The sequence below is a fragment of the Dermochelys coriacea genome, chromosome 2 (assembly GCF_009764565.3).
Source record: "Dermochelys coriacea isolate rDerCor1 chromosome 2, rDerCor1.pri.v4, whole genome shotgun sequence".
NCBI lineage: Eukaryota > Metazoa > Chordata > Testudines > Dermochelyidae > Dermochelys > Dermochelys coriacea.
The window spans coordinates 7,973,604-7,995,707 of record NC_050069.1 but is presented as its reverse complement, the minus strand read 5'-3'; the positions used below and the strand labels follow the sequence as shown (position 1 = coordinate 7,995,707).

At 43.5% G+C, this 22,104-nt stretch overlaps 1 protein-coding gene across 1 annotated transcript in view; it reads right to left on the bottom strand.

Moving 5' to 3' along the window:
• The window catches only part of TSNARE1 (t-SNARE domain containing 1), a 688,236-nt gene that overhangs the window by 53,313 nt on the left and 612,819 nt on the right, over window positions 1-22,104 (bottom strand). The window contains exon 12 of the mRNA XM_043507269.1: window positions 20,325-20,440. Coding sequence (XP_043363204.1) covers window positions 20,345-20,440 — 96 coding nt within the window. The 3' untranslated portion in view covers window positions 20,325-20,344. The remainder of the gene's footprint in view (window positions 1-20,324; window positions 20,441-22,104) is intronic.

The following is a 22,104-nucleotide window of genomic DNA, read 5'->3' as shown; positions in this document are numbered from 1 at the left end:
GGAAGTGCCCTGAAGACTTTACAGCATAAACAGACAAAGTGGGGGAATGCTATTATCCTAATTTACAGATGGGGACCACGGCACAGACCAATTAAGAGGCTTGCCTCAACTCATATAGGAAGCTTAGGGTAGAGCCAAGAACTGAATCCACATCTTTGTATCGCCGACCAGTACCTTCTCCACCCCGCAACCCATCCTTCCAGTAACATGTGCAAGGCTTGAGTTTGGGGGCTTGGTGGAAGGGAACTCAGGGTCACAGCAGCAGGCATAGGCTATGCTCTAAGCAGGAAGGAAGGACGGGTGGATTGCCCTCTCCCATGAGGATGCACTCCCTTTTTGTGAGTCCTCAGGACTGCTATTTTAGTGGGTGCCTGGGCCTCACATTTAGTGGCTACAGGGACAGCAAAAGTGCAGTGGGATGGGCAGAAAGGACTCTCTAGTGGCTCTCCTCCCTCACAGCAATATCTGGCTAGCAACAAGCTGACACGGTGAGGAGAAAGAGCAGGTTGTGAAACCTCTCTGGCTAGGCTGAATGCAGTCAGAGTTGGAGTCCCCACTCTGTATTTTCAGAACTCTTTCCCCCTCACCATTCTGAGCAGCAGCAGCAGTGCGGGAGTGGATCTGTAGCTACTCGCTCCCCCAAACCGCCCCTGGCAAATGGCTGGCTGAAGGACTCAGAGAAGGTGCAGTTTCCACCATTCAGCACAGTCTGCAGCTTTCTTTCCTCCCAGTGGGACTCTCTTGTTTAAGGAGACATGAAACTGCATGGACCTTTAAAAGGTGTGCCCTCCCTGATGCAAATAAGTACCAACTCAGAGGATTCTGAGTGGTGCACCACCAACTACATCCCCAAGCCACTTCTTGCAGTACATTCACTTAGATCCTCCATCGAAACATTAAACCAAGCTGCTATTACTTAGGCCTGGTCTACACTACGAGTTTATGTTGAATTTAGCAGTGTTAAATCCAATTAACACTGCAACTGTCCACACAATGAAGCCATTTTTTTCAACATAAAGGGCTCTTAAAATCGATTTTTGTACTCCTCCCCAACGAGGGGATTAGTGTTGAAATCAACATCGCCATTTCAAATTAGGGTTAGTGTGGATGCAATTCGATGGTATTGGCCTCCGGGAGCTATCCCACAGTGCATCATTGTGACCACACTGGACAGTACTCTGAACTTGGATGCACTGGCCAGGTGTACAGGAAAAGCCCCTGGAACTTTTGAATCTCATTTTCTGTTTGGCCAGGTGAGCTCATCAGCACAGGTGACCATGCAGTCCCAGAATCGAAAAAGAGCTCCAGCAGGGACCGAACGGGAGGTACCGGATCTGATTGCTGTATGGGGAGAGGAATCCGTGCTACCAGAACTACGTTCCAAAAGACTAAATGCCAAAACATTTCAAAAAATGTCCAAGGCCATGATGGACAGAGGCTACAGCAGGCTACACACAGTGCCGCATGAAACTTAAGGAGCTCAGACAAGCATACCAGAAAACCAAAGAATCAAACAGATGTTCCAGGACAGAGCCCCAGACATGCCACTTTTATGCTGAGCTGCATGCAATTCTAGTGAGGGGCCGCCACCACTACCCCACTCCTGTCCGTGGACTCCCAAGATGATCATTTTGCAGACAGGGAAGATGAGGAGGAGAAGGACAAGCTTGAGGAGAGCACACAGCACACTGTACTCCCCGACAGCCAGGAACTTTTTACCACCCTGACTGAAATACTCTCCCAACCCAAACAAGCCAGAGAGGGGACCTCTGGTGAGTGTACCTTTTTAAATACAATACATGTTATAAAAGCAAGCGTTTTTTAATGATTAATTTGCCCTGAGGACTTGGGATGCATTTGTGGCCAATACAGCTACTGGAAAAGTCCGTTAACGTGTCTGGGGATGGAGCAGAAATCCTCCAGGGACATCTCCATGAAGCTCTCCTGGAGGTACTCTAAAAGTCTTTGCAGAAGGTTTCTGGGGAGAGCAGCCTTATTCCGTCATCCATGGTAGGACACTTTATCACACCATGCTAGTAGCAAGTAATCTGGTATCATTGCATGACAAAGCCTGGTAGCATATGGTCCCAGTATTTGCTGGTATTCAAGCAACATCTGTTCTTTATCTCTCTGTGTTATCCTCAGGAGAGTGATATCATTAATGGTAACCTGGTTGAAATAGGGGAATTTAATTAAGGGGACATTCAGAGGTGGCCGTTCCTACTGGGCTGTTTGCCTGTGGCTGAAAAGAAATCCTCCCCGCAGTTAGCGGGGAGGAGGAGGGGGACCATTGGCGCTGAGCTGTTCGTGTTTGGCTAGCAGTGATCTTCCCTGATACCAGCCACTTGGTGTGGGGAGGGGTAAGGCGATCATCCCAGAGAATTGGATGGGGGAAGGGGCTAGTTTGGTTTCTGCTGTTGCATGTTAACACAAAAACTGCAGCTCTAAATGGCCAAATCAACAGGCTTTGCTTGGTAGGGAAAGGAGGGTGCTGCTGTTCTGAAGGTTGCAGAAGCCAAAAGACTATGGCTTACCATGGCCACCTTCAAGCCGAATTTTCTTGCCCGGCACTGCGTGTGTGATCTCTAACACCAAAGCCGCAGGCACTCAATATAAGATGCAAAATGCGACCTTGTACCGAAATCACGTGCTATGTAATGTGAATAGTGTTGTTCACCGTGAAAGAGTATAGCCACTGTTCTGTAAAATGTATCTTTTTAAATACTTCACCCCCTTTTGTTCCTCCCACAACTGCAAATGTTTCAAGTCTCCCTCCTGTGTCCCAAAGGCTAACTCAGATAAGGTGGCGAAAAAAACGCAGGCACGATGAAATGTTCTTTGAGCTCATACAGTCGTCCGGCACCGACAGAGCTCAGCAGAATGTGTGGAGGGACACAGTAGCGCAGTAGAGGAAAGTGGCCAATGAATGTGAGGACAGGAGAGATGATCGAGATGAGAGGTGGCGGCAGAAGATCAGAGGAGGCAGGATGCAACGCTGGGGCTACTGCGGGATCAAACGGATATGCTCTGGCACCTGGTGGAGGTTCATGAATGGCAGCAGGATCACAGACTGCCGCTGAAGCCCCTGTTTAACCACCCTCCCTCCTCCCCAAGTTCCATAGCCTCCTCACCCAAGAACGTGTGTGGGGGGGGAAGGCTCCGGGCACCCAACCATTCCGCCCCAGTGGACAGCCCAAGAAACAGAAGGCTGTCATTCAACAAGCTTTGAAGTGGCCTTTTCCTTCCCTCCTACCCTCCTCCAAACCTCACCCAGGCTTCCTTGTGAGTTAACTCCCTATTTTTATTATCAATTAATAAAGAATACATGGTTTTTAAATGATAATGACTTTATTTCCTTTGCAAGCAAGCTGTGATCAAAGTGGGGAGGGTGGGTGGCTTACAGGGAATTAGAGTCAACCAAGGGGGTGGGTTTTCATCAAGGAGAAACAAACAGAAGTCTCACATGGTACCCTGGCCAGTCATGAAACTGGTTTTCAAAGCTTCTCGAATGCGCAGCGCTTCCTGCTGTGCTCTTCTAATCGCCCTGGTGTCTGGCTGCGCATATTCAGCAGCCAGGCGATTTGCCTCAATCTCCCACCGCGCCATAAACGTCTCCCCCTTAGTCTCACAGAGATCATGGAGCACACAGCAAGCAGCAATAACAATGGGAATATTGGTTTCGCTGAGGTCTGAGCGAGTCAGTAAACTGCGCCAGCGACCCTTTAAACATCCAAATGCACACTCTACCACCATTCTGCATTTGCTCAGCCTATAGTTGAACAGCTCCTTACTACTGTCCAGGATGCCTGTGTACAGCTTCATGAGCTAGGGCATTAAGGGGTAGGCTGGGTCCCCAAGGATAATTATAGGCATTTCAACATCCCCAACAATTATTTTCTGGTCTGGGAAGTAAATCCCTTCTTGCAGCCATTTAAACAGATCAGAGTTCCTGAAGACACGAGTGTCATGAACCTTTCCCGGCCATCCCATGTTGATGTTGGTGAAACATCCCTTGTGATCCACCAGTGCTTGCAGCACCATTGAAAAGTACCCCTTGCAGTTTATGTACTGGCTGTCCTGCTGGTCCGGTCCCAAGATAGGGATATGCATTCCATCTATAGCACCATCACAGTTAGGGAATCCCATTGCAGCAAAGCCATCCACTACGACCTGCACATTTCCCAGAGTCACTACCTTTGATAGCAGCAGCTAAATGATTGCATTGGCTACTTGCATCACAGCAACCCCCACAGTAGATTTGCCCACTCCAAATTGATTCCCGACTGACCGGTAGCTGTCTGGCATTGCAAGATTCCACAAGGCTATTGCCACTCCCTTCTAAACTGTGAGGGCTGCTCTCATCTTGGTATTCTTGCGCTTCAGGGCATGGGAAAGCAAGTCAAAGTTCTATGAAAGTGCCTTTATGCATGCGAAAGTTTCGGAGCCACTAGGAATCATCCCAGACCTGCAACACTATGCGGTCCCACCAGTCTGTGCTTGTTTCCTGGGCCCAGAATTGGCATTCCATGGCATGAGCCTGCCCCAGTAACACCATGATCTCCAAATTGCCAGGGACCGCAGTTTTAGAGAAATCTGTGTCCATGTCCTCATCACTTTCATCTCTGCGCTGCCGTCGCCACCTCGCCTGGTTTTTCAGGTTTTGGTTCTGCATAAACTGCATGATAATGCGCGAGATGTTTACAATGGTCATAACTGATGTGGTGAGCTGAACGGGCTCCATGCTTGCCATGCTATGGTGTCTGCTCAGGTAATCCAGGGAAAAGGGCGCAAAATGATTGTCTGCTGTTTCTTTCATGGAGGGAGGGAGGGTTGACTGATGACATTTACCCATAACCATCCATGACAAATTTTTGGCCCCATCAGGCATTGGGAGTTCAGCCCAGAATTCCAATGGGCAGTGGGGATGGTGGGAACTGTGGGATAGCTACCCACAGTGCACCCCTCAGAATGTCGATGCTTGCCACGGTACTATGGATGCACACTGCCGAATTAATGTGTTTAGTGTGGACTCGTGCACTCGACTTTATACAATCTGTTCCCAAAAATCGACTTCTGTAAAAGTGGAGTAATTTCATAGCATAGACAAGGCCTTTGCTTGGGGGAATACTAGGAGTTCAGAGCCCACAGTGATAGGCGTGCAGATTGCCGCTTTCACCTAGCAAGAGGTCCTTGGGTACACATCCTCAAAGGTATTTAGGTGCCTAACTACAGTAGGAATTAAGCACCTAAATATCTTTGAAAATCTAGGCCAGAGTCTATGAAATTGGCATAATCAGAGGTTCTCACTGCATCCAAGCAACAATACAGGCTTTTTCTCCAAAGAGAGATTTCTTTGAGGGTAGAGTTCCTCAGGAATTAAAATGGGGGGAAACAGAATAAAGTCAACACGTGTGTTTTCCTTCAGAAAAAAAAATGCCCTGTATCTCTCTTCTGAAATGCTCTTATCCTCACAAACAGAAGGAAGTGGACTTACCTGCACTATCATTTCAGCTATTACTCTGAGTACAGAGAGTTAAAACAAATTATTGGACCTCATACCAAGCTTAGGCCAAGTCCCAGTGAGCTCGCTAAATGCTGATACAGTTTTAATCCTGATTTCATTAACTTTGTGTCCTTTTTTTGTCAAGCTGGCAGGCTATTTGATGATAAGAAAACCACATCGATTTAGACATGTGAATGGATGGTAAGTGCAAATGCTGGAAGCACTGGAGAAGGTTCACAGCAGGGTTTTGAGACAGAATAAAGATTTTACAAAGTGTCAGATCAGGATTAGTTGGGCAGGCTGAATGTCAAGAGTAAAAGCAGCAGTAAGGAAAACAAAAGCAAGAGACCTATGGAGTGGTGATTTTGTTGATGGTGGTGGAAACCGCAATTGAAGAAAATGAACTTTCTTCTGTAAGTACTTCAAAAAAGAGAGAGAGAAAGAAAGGCAAAGCTCACAGAACATCAAAAGGAGACTTAAAAATATGAAAGAAAGAAAGCTCTCAGCTTTGAATGTTTTATTTGGGAATCAGGAGAGAGCGCAACAAAACAGGACTGTCAGGGCTAAACTTTTTCCAACACATTTCAGAAGGAGATTTGGTGTCTGAATTACAGTACAGAGGCTAATCCTCTGCCATTTTTGTTTTGAAGCACTGGCAGGTAGGCTGGCTAGGGGATGGGCAAGTACTGAGGAGAAAGCGTTGATAAAACAACTGCACAAAAGCCACTGTGCATGGGAAGCACATGCCTTGGAGTTAAAAGACATGGGATTTATTTATTTACATGCTAGAGACTCGCTGTACGACATTAGGGCTTAACAGCCAGAGTCAGCAAAGCACTTACAGCAACTGCTTCACTTTAAATACATGAGTAGATCCATTGACTCTGATGGTTTACCTCTGCTTGACTTCAAAGAGACTGCTTCATATGCTCAGAGTTAAGCAGGTGCTCAAGAGCTTTTCCAGAACACCACTAATTTCTTATCCCCTTTTTCATCTCGGAGTCTGTCTCCCCGTGTCTAAAATGGGGATTATGACATTTACCCACTTTGGGGAATCGTTTTGCTCGCTGTGGACACAAAGTGTCATCACGGTAAGTGCAGTTATCTTTCACAGTAGCTATATATGGGAGTTGGGTTCAACGCTCAGTCTCTTTCCATGGGGCTGCAGAGAAAGACGATGCCTTCTTGATTCCTTGCGAGGGGAGCACTTTGTATTCACCATTCCTCTGGTGAACTGATGAGCCTCAAAAAGAAGCCCATGCATTCTCTGCAACAGAATGATTTACTATGAAGGCATGAGGCAAGCAAGCAATGGAAAATGTAAGGGAAGGCTGTCCACCGTGATGATGAAAAGCCAAGGAAACAAAATGCCTTCTGGGTAATCATCATGTCCACCCTTGAGGTGAACTGTGCTCAGCACCAGCTCAGCCAAATCGATTGCTGAAAGCATTGTCCTAGCACAGACAAGCCCAAAGACATTACGAAGAACTATGGTAAATGATGCAAACTTCTGCTAGCTAAACTGTTAAATCTTCCTTGCTTTCTAAATGGCAATCCTCATGGCTGCCAACTTTGGGGCAGCTCCATGTATCACTGTATGAGTTATATGAGCTAATTTGGATAATTAGAAATCATTGACATATGTCTATAAACTGGGAAGTATGGTAGGGCTACTTTCCCCTCAGAGGCTTTCTCAGCCAGGGGCAGCATGTTTAGTGGGCCGGGGGAACGCTGGAGAGAAGCATGAGGTTGCGGTGCCTGGCTGAGGGAGTCTGGAACCAGAGCCCTCACTTCTCACTGCCTGCTGCAGCCGCCACTGCCTGCTCTTCCCTTGCTGGGATCCAGCAGGAGCGCAACAAGAGGGGAAACAAAGAGGCCGCATGGGTGTCTGGCTGTGTGCAGAGCAGGCACCACCAATCTCTCAGGACTGCCGTCCATCTTGGACACACAAGATCTCGGCAGCAAGAACGTGTGACAGGGCTGCCGGATGGGTGAGTGCCACGTGAGATGCCGGACACCTGGCAGCCCAACGATCACATTGCTACTGCAGCCAGGGATAGCAGGGACCCTTTGATATCTCCCTTGATTTAAACATCTGGGGACTGGAAGCGGCCTGTTCTCAGTGGAGAGTCCTCAAATGGCCTGTGTTCCCCTTACTGGTCTTCCAGAAGCTGAGCCTGTTGACCTTCATAGCATGGTGCCAGGCTCCCCTCTTCACTCACTATTGTAAGTCAGTGGGAATTGTGCTCCCAAGTCCCTTAAGTGCTTTTGAAAATCCCACCTTAGTGTTCAGAGGAAGACTATGGAGGGACGTGGGGGGAAAGGGTTCCATCTACCTTGATACTAGACAAGTTGCTCTCTATCTTTGTGCACTCACATAGAGCTTGTCAGATAAGCACATTTTAAAGTCAAACAACAGCAATGATTACCAGAAGAGGGTATTTCTGTCTCTCTACAGGAATGAACCATTGTTCTCCTCTTTGATCAGTTTATAAGAGCATGGGAGCCAGTGATGGCCCTTCTTTACCATTCATTGAAAAGAAAAAGAATGCTCTGGCACATGATGCACAGAAATCATTCCAATACAGAAAGTGTGCACGCAGGGCTCAGGTCACTCCAGTAGCAAATCAGCCTACAACACACATTGTTCTTGAATAAAGAAAAGGAGTACTTGTGGCACCTTAGAGACTAACAAATTTATTAGAGCATAAGCTTTCGTGAGCTACAGCTCACTTCATCGGATGCATGAAAGCTTATGCTCTAATAAATTTGTTAGTCTCTAAGGTGCCACAAGTACTCCTTTTCTTTTTGCGAATACAGACTAACACGGCTGCTACTCTGTTCTTGAATAGCCACTTTGAATCAACAGTGTTTATTTCTGCAATAAATCTGCATATCTACAGGCCACTTTCTTTTGCAAGCCAGCCTATTTCCAAAAGAGGCGCCCATGTGTACATGGACACATAAGAGAACAGGCCTGAGGCTCTAGCTGTCTGTACTTGGGCCTTCAGCTACATGAAAATGATAATGAAAGTGAAATCTGGCTGCTGAGTAACTCCAGGCTATTTAATTCCTCTCTGTAATTGACAGGTTTCAGAGTAGCAGCCGTGTTAGTCTGTATTCGTAAAAACAAAAGGAGTACATCGGATGCATCCGATGAAGTGAGCTGTAGCTCACGAAAGCTTATGCTCAAATAAATTTGCTAGTCTCTAAGGTGCCACAAGTACTCCTTTTGTCTCTGTAATTGAAGCACTCACTATGTTTGTCCCACATCACCATCAAGGATGTGGATTTTCCTCCCCTCCCACCCAAGTGTTTTATAGCTAACGTGCACCAGGTTGTTAGTTTTCAGAGTAGCAGCTGTGTTAGTCTGTATTCGCAAAAAGAAAAGGAGTACTTGTGGCACCTTAGAGACTAACAAATTTAAGGTGCCACAAGTACAGGTTGTTAGTGGGCATGTGTGTTGGTTTCAGAGAAGAATTAGTAGGATGGCTTCGGTAAAGTGAAATTCTAACAACAGTCAATTCTACTGACACTGCAATTTGAATACAGCATCAGGAAAATAGGAATGTCAGCAGATTAATAAATACCTGTGAGTTTAGCCAGACAATCAGTACTCAGATCATTCTGCTGCCTGCTCTTAACAGCTCACCGAGAAGTCAAAATTTGACAGGGTCCCGGTGTAAGTGAGTGATGGCGTCAAACATATGTCCCCTTAAGGCGAAGTACTCTAGGGGCACTGTGACTACGAAATTGCTATCCTGCAGGAGTGGAGCAATCACAGCTTACTTCTAGTCACAGAATTATCGAGCAGGGTAGGGCAGTCCCAGCCTCAGGGACTCGATAGGCTGAGAAAGCACATCCTGCTATGTGTGTAGTATGAGCAATGGTCCTTGTCTGGTTGTTGCTGAGGGGAAATGGGTTACAGCTTCCAAGGAGTCTAGGTGACAAGGGAGATTCTAGAAAGCCAGAAAATATCATGGGAATTTACTAATGGAGAGACATATGTAACCTGCACCAGTTGTGTAAAGACTAACAAGACAGCAGCGATTCACACTTTAATATCAGGTGAAATCCTGGCCCCATTGAACTCAATGGGAGATTTGCCACTGAGTGAGGTCAGGATTTCACCCTCAGATGCTAGCTATCCTTTTGTGAAAGCCCCAATGAGGGAAAGGAAAAATTGGTGGAGAGAAGACACAGAGAATCCCAAATTCTTCAAGCAGATGAGAAACAACCATTTCTAGCACATTGAGAATGACTGGTTCTGTCAGGGTTCCTACTCCACTCTGAACTCTGGGGTACAGATGTGGGGGTCTGCATGCAAGACTCCCTAAGCTTATTTTTACCAGCTTAGGTTAAAACTTCCCCAAGGTACAAATTCCACCTTGTCCTTGAACAGTGTGCTGCCACCTCCAAGTGATTTAGACAAAGAATCAGGGAAAGGACCACTTGGAGTTCCTGTTCCCCCAGAATATGCCCCCAAGCCCTTACACCCCCTTTCCTGGGGAGGCTTGAGAATAATATCCTAACCAATTGGTTACAAAGTAAACACAGACCCAAATCCCTGGATCTTTGGGCACTGAAAAAAATCAATCAGTTCTTAAAAGAAGAATTTTATTAAAAAAAAAGAAAAGGTAAAAATCCCCTCTGTAAAATCAGGTTGGAAGATAACTTTACAGGGTAACAAAAGATGCACAAAACACAGAAGAACCCCCTCTAGCCTTAATTTCAAAGTTATAATAAAAGAGGGATAAACCTCCCTCCAGGAAAGGGAAAATTCACAAGTTGAGAAAACAAAGATAAACTAATAGGCCTTGCCTGGCTGTACTTACAATTTCTGTAACATTAGATACTGGTTCAGAATGGTTTGGAGGACATGGATTGATGTCTAGTCCCTCTTAGTCCCAAGAGCAAATGAACACAGAAACAAAGAACCCAAAACAAAGCCTCTCTTCCCCACCCAGATTTAAAAGTATCTTTTGTCCCCATTGGTTCCTTTGGTCAGGTGCCAACCAGGTTATTTGAGCTTTTTAACCCCTTACAGGTAAGGAGGAATTTTAGGCTACCCTTATGGTTATGACAGGTTCTCTTTTTGTTGTTTGAAAACTTTGGCACATCTCACAGGAGCACAGGGTGATGGATAAACTAGTCTAGCATCCTGTCTGACAGTGGCCAGTGCCAGATACTTCAGAGGAAGATAAAATAATTTCCTTGTTTTTCTTGCTTAGGCTAGGACTAGAAGCTGAGGTTGTGAAATACTGGGTCAGATACTCAGCTGGTGAAAATTAGCCTAACTCCAGTGTCAAATGGCGCTGCTTCCATTTATACCACCTGAGGACTGGGCCATTGAAAAGTAAAACCAAATGATCACAATGTCTCTGCCCTGAGCAAGCCCACTAAAGTACTAGAAGTGAAATCCTGACTATAGAAGTCAATGATAGTTTTTATTTTGGACTTTTTAGTGGGGCCAGGATTTCACTCTGAGAATTTAAATCAGCTGAGGCTCTGGACCACAATGTTTATATCAGCAGAGAAAATGTTTTTAAACCTTAAAAACAATTTAGATCATATCTGGGGCAAAGATTTGGCACAATTCTGATTCATCCCTCCCTAATTACTCATCTCCAGATCTTCATTACGCAGACAGAATTGGAGAAAACCCAAAAGGTAATTTTTTCTCCTGGTTATTTAGCTGGCATGGGATGAATACTTGAATCAGATTTAGTTTGTACATGAATCCACTGACCATGAAGGCAGTTCAGAATCACATGGTGAGTGGTTTATTTAGAAAAAGAAAATCAAACCAAACCACACGCAGCAGAGCAGATAGTCTGGTGATGAGGTGAACCCTCATCTAGTCTTCTCTTATGCACCAATCAGGCAGGTTTTGGTATAAGGTCTTCATTTTGACTGTCTTTAAGACAATAAAAAAGGATTGTAGTACAGTCTGAGAATTCCCCTCTCTGATTCACAGCAAAACTTAAGTGTTGAACATGCAAAGCCTTGAAAGCTGGAGCAATGCTGTGTTCCACATCTGCTGTAGCTTACAGCAATTAGACACACTCAGGGTTAGCACAATATTGTGCAAAGGGCTAGAAGGCACTGTGTGTTAAAATAATGATTCAACCACACTTGAACCCAGTACAAACAACACTGGAAGAATGAGTAGCCCAAAGCAGGCCTGGAAAATTGATTCTCCAGTAGCAGAGACTTCACACTGCGCTTGGTGACCTGACGGCCATAGATATATCTATTTAGGCATCATCTTCTTCATGGCATCTCAGTGTTTATAAACAGGCCATGACAAGTGCGGGGAGGAGGGTATCTGTGTTTTGGCCAGCTGATTAAACTGAAGAGGCTTGTTGCTAGTGTTCCTCATGCAAGTTTCTTGATAATACAGTTATTCATGATAGGCATGGGAAAAATGTCAGACACATTTCTGGGCATGCTAAGATAGTGTCCAAATGAGATTCTGAGGCAGTGGAACAAAATCATAAACATTATACATTATGTAGTGTACACAGCTCAGAATGCTTCACACACACCCTGCTCAAAGATACATTATTAAAACCATTGTCTGTGCTGAACTGGACTGCAGCTGTAAGCTGGACAGTAATTTCTAGCGCCCTTCTCCCATTATCTCTAAACAGCTCAACATACACAGGGAATTAGACCTAGCTTTTACTAACTTGATTCATGGCCCTAGAGTTCTTTTGAGAACCTTTCCCACAGTGTTTTATAGGAAGAAACATGGGAATTAGTGCACAAAGCACCTGCTGGTGGAACATGGAGAGATGACTTGTCACATAATGCTAACTCTCTAACTTCTTCTGTGAGTTCAGGCTTGTCAAGGTTCTTCCCCACTCTGAACTCTAGGGTACAGACATAGGGACCTGCATGAAAACCTCCCTAAGCTTATTTTTACCAGCTTAGTTTAAAACTTCCCCAAGGTACAAACTATTTTACCTTTTGTCCCTGGACTTTTTTGCTGCCACCACCAAGCGTCTAACAAATATAACAGGGAAAGAGCCCACTTGGAAACGTCTTGCCCCCCAAAATACCTCCAAGCCCAACACCCCCTTTCCTGGGGAAGGCTTGATAAAAATCCTCACCAATTTGCATAGGTGAACACAGACCCACATCCTTGGATCTTAAGAACAATGAAAAAGCAATCAGGTTCTTAAAAGAAGAATTTTAATTAAAGAAAAAGTAAAAGAATCACCTCTGTAAAATCAGGATGGTAAATACCTTACAGGGTAATCAGATTCAAAACATAGAGAATCCCTCTAGGCTAAACCTTAAGTTACAAAATGACACAAAAACAGGAATATACATTCCATTCAGCATAGCATATTTTATCAGCCATTTAAACAAAACAGAATCTAACGCATATCTAACTAGATTGCTTACTGACTTTTTACAGGAGTTATGACCTGCATTCCTGCTCTGGTCCTGGCAAAAGCAACACACAGACAGAGAGAACCCTTTGTCCCCCCTTCCAGCTTTGAAAGTATCTTGTCTCCTCATTGGTCATTTTGGTCAGGTGGCCAGCGAGGTTGTCTTAGCTTCTTAACCCTTTACAGGTGAAAGGTTTTTCCTCTGGCCAGGAGGGATTTAAAGGTGTTTACCTTTCCCTTTATATTTATGACAAGGCTCTTCTAGGCAATAAGGAGCCCAGAGGCCTGCAAGCGCAGCTGGAGATTAAAGGAGGAGCATACATCTCTTTATCCAGGTTTGGTTGATGCTCTGAGACAATCTTGTTTATGGGACACTCCTGACCTCTGGAAAGATCCCATTTGTAAGAGATTGAGCGAATTACTTTAGCAAGAGGTGGACAGGAAATAGGTGAGTGCTCACAAATCCTTCCCTGTCTCCACAATTGCCTGTGAACCTTGAGATGCACAACTGACTGAGTATAAATGGCTGCCGTAGTGGATTTTCAGTACACTGTGGAATCAAAAACATGGTTCCCCACCATCAAAACACATAATTGTTCACAACTCACTACAAACCCTGGAGTGCTGTTTCTAAGATGTTCTTTATCTGTTTCTCTAACAGCACTGACAAAATAATTCTCCTGTAACCAATTGTTTCCAGAGAAATCCTGGTATATCCTTTAATTAGATTTTGGTTCAGAGAAAGTCCAACGGGTTATTTTTCCCTGTCCCATAGGGAACAGACATATATTTCATACTTATGTGGATCACTAGACAGAGCAGCTGGGCATTCCAGCCTCTTCAGGGCTTCTGTTAATGCACTAGCAACCTTGTCCACAGAGGAAAAATAACCAGATACTTATGTATTCTCTGCAGCTGAGTTTGTAGACACAATTATGTAATAACCCCACTTGCCTTGCTGTAGCAATGGGAAATACATCCCCAAAGGTCTACCATTAAAGGCCACACTTTTAAAATTGTATTTTGAGGTTACTCACAAAAATATATCTTTAATAATATAACAAGGGAAAACAAAGATTTTGCTAATATTTCCTCTTTGGTCTTTTAAGTCAGCATCCTCTTCCTCCTTTCCTCTCTGTTCCACACACAAAAGCCACAAGACCTCCAAGATTTTCCCAGGGAGCAGATTGAGCCTGACATGGGTATGACATTCACAAAGCTCATTGTTTTGGGAGACAATATTATTGCAGGCAAGGCTGAGGGTAGAATAGCACAACCCTGCCTACTTGCTGCCTTCTCCACCTTCTCGCCACACCCACACACAGAGCCAGCATCCTCTGTTTTAGACACTGAGACTGAGACCCATGTCCTTCCCCCGTCGGGAAACAATCAAAACTCTCCCTTTTTCCAGGCAAGGGGACGCTATAACTGTGATATCAAAAAATCAGGGACTCCACCAAATCCCCAAACCCACTTAAACCCATGAGTAGAAGAATCGGTGAACCACAATGACTAAACCCTGTCTGCTGCTTCTGCTTCCATCCCACTTCACCACGAGCACCCCAGGACCTCCATGGTTCTTGGACAACCCAAGAGAGAAAAAGCAGGTAATGAGATAACTTAAGCACAACAGGGGGAAAATATTAGTTTGATAATACAAGAAGAAAAAGTGACATTTTATTAAATTAAAAGGTGACAAATTCAAAACTGATAAAAGGAAATACTATTTCACACAATGTCTGAATAAACTGTGGAACTCATTGTTTCAAGAAGTCATTGAGGTCATGAATGTAACAAGATTACAAAAGGAATCATATATTTATATGGATATCAAGAACATCTGGAAGTATCATAACAAAAATATATGTAAGGGATATAAAAACCTCATGATCATAAAGGCAAAGCACTCGTAAGTCCTATTGATATCAATGTAAACTGAATTCTTAGCACCTCTGAAAATCAGGCTATTTCACTGTATGCTTAGAGATGGGCTGTCATGGCAAATCTTTAAGGGTGTTTCAAAGTTTAAATTAATGTTCACAAGTCACTTTGAGATTCTCAGATTAAATATGCACTAGAAACCCAAGGGGAAATGCTAAATTATGCTACAGATTGTAAAAGAGATGCCATGCAAGATTAGAATTGGCCTATGAAAGGTGATGAATGCCTACAACTCTGACTGATTTCAGTTCAAGCATTCAACAGTTTGAAGATTAAGCCCTTTAAGAGGGAGAAATTATTTAAGAATTATAGCAAAATTTATTTATGGATAAGTCTTCCTACATATTATGGGGTCTTTATATTTTTCTTTCCTTGTACATTACTTTAAAAGGACTTTTGCATGAAGTAGGATCCTGTTTCTTAAGATTTCATTTGCTCAGGGTGCCCAGCCCTTGAAGTGATAGAGATCAGCAAATAACAGATTTTTTGCTTTGGGGGCCACACTGAAAAATCAAAATAAAGTCCAATTTGATTTGAACCATAACCACATTTTTTTCAAGTTTTTTGGTTGAATCAGAAAACTTGAAAAAATTAGTTTCAAATCAACCTAAATATTTTGAATTGACCCAAAACAATTTTTTTTGAACTTTTGAGTCATACTGAGCAAAACATTTCAGTTGATTCAAAAGATTTTTTTTTTAATTTTATTTTGATTTTGGCTGTTTAGGATATTTTTCCACTCTTTTTGTGTATTTTTTTTAAACTAGCCTGCTTTAAAATTGAAACACTGTTTTGAATCAAAAAGTCTAAATGAAATGTTTTGACTATTTCAAATTTTTGTTTCCCTGCAAAAGCATTTTTCAGAAAAAAAAAGTGAAAAACCTTTGCCCAGCTGTAAATCAGATGCTTCTATTTGTGACATTGCAATTGGTATCATGGAAATACTTGTAAACTCACAAACAGAGGCGCGTAGACAACAAGCATCAAGATCAAATGAAGTCTTAAGAAAACTCTGTCAATACTCCTTCTGAAACTGACAGCCAGATTCTGATCTCATTTAAACCAGTGTAAGAATCTGGCCCAATAATCTTGCCAGAGTAAAAACTGAGTAAGGACTTCAGGATCTGAAACATTAATTATAGATCAAGAGACTATAAATATTGAATATACCCTGATGAAAAAAAGGAGAATCACTTCCAGAACAAAAGAACTTTTTCAAAGTTATTGATTGTTGGCTCCTTTGTAAATTCCTGAACAAACGACACAGGCAGCTCAGAGAACAGGGTGGTGGATTAATTCAGTCCTGTGACTGGCAGCTACCAAATATGACAATGTCCTCTGTGGCGCTTGAGACTGATACAGGACTGCAAATTGGGCCTCTCTTGACCACTAAGAAATGTACCTTGCATTGGTAAGAGCAGAGCCAATAAGAAAAGCTGGCCCCATAGTATCAATATAAAAAGCAAGAAGCAATTCCATGGAACAAAGCTAGCCATGTTTTTCCCTTATTTACAATGTTCATTAGGTCGATTTATTGTTACATCCCACATTGTCGCTTAGTCAGGAATTGCTGTTGCAGCTGCAACATGATGGCACAGTGCAAGAAACACACAGAACGTGCCACAGAATTTCCATCACGAGGGTGTCCAGCCTTTCGCCTTGAGTTGGTGAAGAGAGAGCATTGTAAACACCATGTTCTGGGTGTACACGGAACACCAACGCAAGCTGTCAGTTTTGTCATCAGTGTCCTCAACAGTATATATAATCCCCACAGAAAGAGTCTCCAATTGCATTCACTGGTGTTTTACTGATGTCTCCTGCCTTTGAAATACCCTTTCCCTCAGCTCCACAGGGTACTGTGTATTGTCTCTGAAAGTCCTCTGATGTACCGGAAAAATTCAGTATTAATGATACCAAATGGGGCTCTCTGAGGCTGATTTAGTAAAATCCAGTAGTTCAGAAATCTCTCCTGCTGCCCTGGGTCCAACTCTTAGGTTTCAGGCTCTGAGACGAGGAGTGGCTTAGGCTATACAGCATGAAGCCCTTGATAGAGGCATTCCTATGGTCCTCAGAGCATACCCAGTGACTGTGCACTAAAATTGTGGATTTTATTATCCCCACTGCAGTCAGGACACCAGGTGTAGAGCACAGAGGGGCATAACGGAGTAAAAGACACTAAAGAAAATAATGAGGGTAACAGTTGCCATGATATGAGATATGGATGTAGGGCACTTGGTGGACTGATTTCACATAGGCCACCAAGCTGCCATCAGATGGCAACAACACTGAAGTCTTGACTGACTTAAGCTGAATATGAATCAGCAACTGAGAAGTGAAGGGCTCTTTTATACGATTACCTCTATCCAAATCCTCTTAAATTTATAGATTAAGGCTGAAGGGACCTAGTCTGGCTTAATGTCTATCACAGTTCATAGAATTTTACCCAGTTATCCATGCACTGAGCCCAACAACTTGTGTTTGATGACATCCAGAGATGAAGAATCCACCTTGTCCCTCAGTAGTTTGTTCCAATGATTAATCACTGTCACTATTAAAACTGTGTGCCTTATTTCTCATTGGAATTTGTCTGGCTTCAGCTCCAGCCATCAGTTCTTGTTATGCCATTCTCTCTTAAAGACACTTTTCAGTGCCCAGTGTTTTCTCCCCATGAAGGGACGTGCCATAATCAAGTCATCTATTGATTTTCTTTGTGATAAACTACACAGACTGGGCTCTTTAACTCTCTTAATGTAAGGCATTTGTTCCAAGCCCTCAAATCATTTTAGTGGGTTTTCTCTGCATTCTCTTGGTTTTCCTAGGCTCTGGGACTGAGTCCAAAGGCTGAAACATTTTATGTATAAGTCAGGCAGAGAGAGCCAATGGAGATATGCTTCCAGGATCAGGAATTCTAACAATTATAAAGCAAAGGCATTGTTAAGGTAGGGAGTTTCTAGGACAGTCACCAGGATGCTATCCCTTTAAGATGTTCAGTGACTTATACCAGAATGGCTAAGAGAGCAGTTGCAACATGGTTCCATAATGAGCAATTTGACTCCAAAATGCCTGGTTACTTCATAATCCCCGAGGTGGAAACAAAAAAAAACATACATATATCTCCAGGAGTTTCTCCATAACCTCACTGGATGCAATGGATGCTTTTCTCCCCATCCTCAGTCAAGAATCCCTCAGGACATGAAGTGACATACTTAGGATAGGGCTTGGAGATTTCATAAGAACAGCTGGTCTCTCTGCGCGCACTGAGCTGAAGAACCGATGGCACCACAGTTACTTAGGAAATTCATAACAAGAGCCACTCTCTTGTTTATTTTTCAAGTAACAAACGATGAATCCTATGGAAGGGATGGATTTGCTGTACCTGCTTCACATCTGATTTGTGAAAGAACAACCTGCTTTTTCCTTGTAATAAGGACCTTTATTTATTTTGGGGGTATCAGGGTTGCTGAAATCATAATTTTAAAAAAATCTATTACAAATTAATCATTAGCTAGGTCCAAAATATGATCAGCTGGGTCTGGGGGCTCTCAGTATAGTGACATTAAGGTATTTCATCCTGGGATGTGAACTTGAAAGCTAGAGATATTTGGCCTGATCAGCACCAGGATGGGAGAAAAATCAAAAGTGATTTAGCAGGCAGTTACTTTCCCACTGACTCAGCAATAAAGCAATGGTCCAGCAAAGACTCAAGAGCCCGGTGCTGTAGCCTCTCCTTGGTGAAATGTAAAACTGGAGTCCTAACTAGCTGTCCTCATCATAGATCTCACAGCACATTTTATAAGTCTACGGATGTTAGGTTCAGTGTCCTCACCTCATTCAAACTGGAGTATTTATTTTCTGTCTCTCAGTTAGATACTTCAGTTTTTGCCTTGAATTGTTGTGCAGAGCTGCTGGGCATGGAAAAAAAAACAGCTAATGCTTTTCTCCCCAGAGGTGGGTAAAGTGATACCTGTATATAAATGAGTAGTTTGTACAGCATTTGGGGATCCTTCTGCATGACAAGTGATATATAAAGGTCAGATGTCATTACGTCACCATGTTGGTGCTTGTCTCACGTGAGATGAAATAAGAGGACATGTCCAGGCTGAATCCAATATAATCCAGTCCAGTTTTTATGTTTGTATTGGTGCTGCTGTTGAGGAACTGGTGTTTTATGCACTAAGTCGTTAGTTGTTCAACCACTGAAGGATGACGGGAAAATTGAGTGTTTGGTTTTTCCGAGGGCTGTACGGAGTCATTAGGATCCCCTCCCCAAACACATGAAATTCTGAAAGAAGATTAACTCTAATTTTCCTTCTGGGCTTTTCATTATCATTAGGTTATTCTGGCTCTGTGACTGCACCAATCTAACGGATTAAAAAAAAGTGTTACAGAAAAGAAAAACCCGCAACTGGCCTGTGCCAGCTGAGAGCTTTGGGACCCTCCCACCTCGCAGGGTCGTAGAGTTTGGGCTCCAGCCCAAGCCCGAATGTCTACACAGCAATGTAATAGCTGCGCGGCCCAAGCCGCACTGGCATGGGCCAGCTGCAGGTTTTTCTTTGCTGTGTAGACATGCCCTAGTAGGCCTTAAATGCTTCCAGGTTTAACCACGGGTTGATAAGATTTGTGATTTCCAGGAGTTGAAGATGTTTGATTTTGTACACCCCTAACATCACTACATACTCACATAAAGTAGTATATGAGATTGGATTTTGTTCTCAGACACACAAGTGCAAATCCAGAGTAATGCCATTCAGGTCATTGGAGTTATGCCAGATTTACGCTGGCATACATGATCAGAATCTGGCCTGGGCAGTTTGTTGTATGCGAGAGAGAGAAATAAATTATGCAGGATAAAAAAAAGCCAGAGATAAATTGTGCAATTTAGACTGAGCCCTGTTTGGAGGGCAATGCAGAGCCATCTGAATCAGGAGGAGTGGGGAGGGTGCCTCAGGAAGTGATGTCTCTCTTGAGCTGCTCGGTGTGATTAAGGCATACACACTGTGCAGGGTCTATCCGTGGTGCAGATTGTTTCCCCAATACAAAAGAAGGGAGGAGACACGGCTGTAGCATTCCTCACATGGGCTGCACAAGTGAGGGGGAGATTTCTGCAAGCCCACCAAGGGCCGATCTCAGTCTGGCACAGGTATCAGACAGGCTTCGGCATGCATAGAAAGTTAGTGAAAGATGCCAGGAAAACTGTCCTGGAGTCTGAGTGCCTCAATTTCTTCAAAGCATGAGTGCAGAATAGAAAACAGCAATGCAAGTTTCCCCATGTCTACCTAGAATTGGACTGTGACCACTCATACATTTCACCTAGGCCCCCCAGCATCCTTTAGAGGGTAATGATTATCACATCTAACTTCTGAGGTCTGGACCAACAAATTAGAGATACACCACTCTAGTCATCACCATATCCCTGAGCCATCCACTTATCCCAGCCTTCATCCATATCACATGATGAAGAGTCAGATATAAACTCCCACCTGTAGAAATCTCAGCGGGATCAGTGTTTGACTGAGACTGCAATAATTACGACAACAACCAGCAGAACAGCCATTCCGACAGAGAGAAGGCAGCACTTCATCTTCCTGGCTCGTTGCTAAGAGAGAAAAAGGAAACAGAAATAAATACATGTATGTGTTCATTGGACGATGCAGAGAAAGTCTGAAGAAATATCGCTGGACAGCCATCTCCACTTCCAGGACTGGCTGAGTCACATGCAGGATTCTAGGCTACAGAAGACATGCCTTTTACTCAGTGCAGATCCACCCTTCTGTGCACCCTCCTCAGGGAAAAGCCTCCCTTGAAACTCGCAGCCATATTCCTCACCCACTGCTCTTCCCACTCAGGCCATCACCAGCTGACACTCACTTATTGCCATCACGTTAAATCAGGGATTTGGGCAGTGCTAGGTGATTGGTGAAAGGGGTCAAGACTACCTTCCTACTGCCAGGAGAAAGGATTATCTCGGCAGAAATTTGTAATAATCCCAGCCATGCAAAAATACAGGTCATTTCTTAGGCCAGCAAAGATGCTTCAGCATCCAAGCACCCTGATTTCCATTCAGATTAAGGTCAAGAGCCAGATTTTTGCTCCTGGAAGTTGTAACCTTGACGTCCACATTTGTCTAAAGCAAAAGTAAATGAGGTTACCGGGCAAGAAAATTGCAGATGCAATTCAGTGTTGATAAATACATAGTAATGGACATTACAAAACATAATCCCAACTACACATACAAAATGATGGAGTCTAAATGAGCTGTCACAACTCAAAAAGGAGATCTTGGAGTCTGTGGATAGTTCTCTGAAAACATCCACTCAATGTGCAGTGGCAGTCAAAAAAAACTAACAGAATGTTAGGAACCATTAGGAAAGGGATAGATAATAAAACAGAAAATATCATGAAGTCACTACATAAATTCATAGTATGCCCACACCTTGAATACTGCATGCAGTTATGGTCATCACATCTCAAAACAGATATATTAGAATTTGAAAAAGTACAGAGAAGGTCAAGAAAATGATTAGGGGTATGAAACAGCTTCCATATGAGGAGAGATTAAAAAGATTGGGGCTGATCATCTTACAAAAGAGACGACTAAGGGAGGATATGTTAGAGCTCTGTAAAATCATAACTGGTGTGAAAAAGCCAATAAAGAAATGTTATTTACTCCTTCACATAACAAAAGAACCAGGGGTCACCCAATGAAATTAACAGGCAGCAGGTTAAAAACAAACTGAAGGGTGTACTTCTTCACACAATGCACAGTCGACCTGTGGAACTCATTGCCAGGGGATGTTGTGAAGGCCAAAAGCATAACTAGGTTCAGAAAAGAAGTAGATATGTTCACGGAGGATAGGTCCATCAATGGCTATTAGACAAAATGGTCAGGGATGCAGCCCCATGCTCCTGGTGTCCCTAAACCTCTGGCTGCTAGAAATGGGGACTGGATAACAGGGGATGGATCACTAGATAAATTGCCCTCTTCTATTCATTCCCTCCGAAGCCTCTGGTACAGAACACTGTCAGAAGACAGGACACTGGGCTAGATGGATCATTGGTCTGACCCAGGGTGGCCATTCTTCTGTTTTTAGGTTTACCCAATATCTTCCACAGCTGTAATACTGCCTTTATCTATTTATAACCTCTCGAGGGTCAATTCCTTATTCTCTGTTTAACTGGATAGAATAATGGAAGTCCCATAAAGCCATTGGAATCATGGGTTCACTTTAATCCAGGCTCTTTCTTGGATGCACTATATAA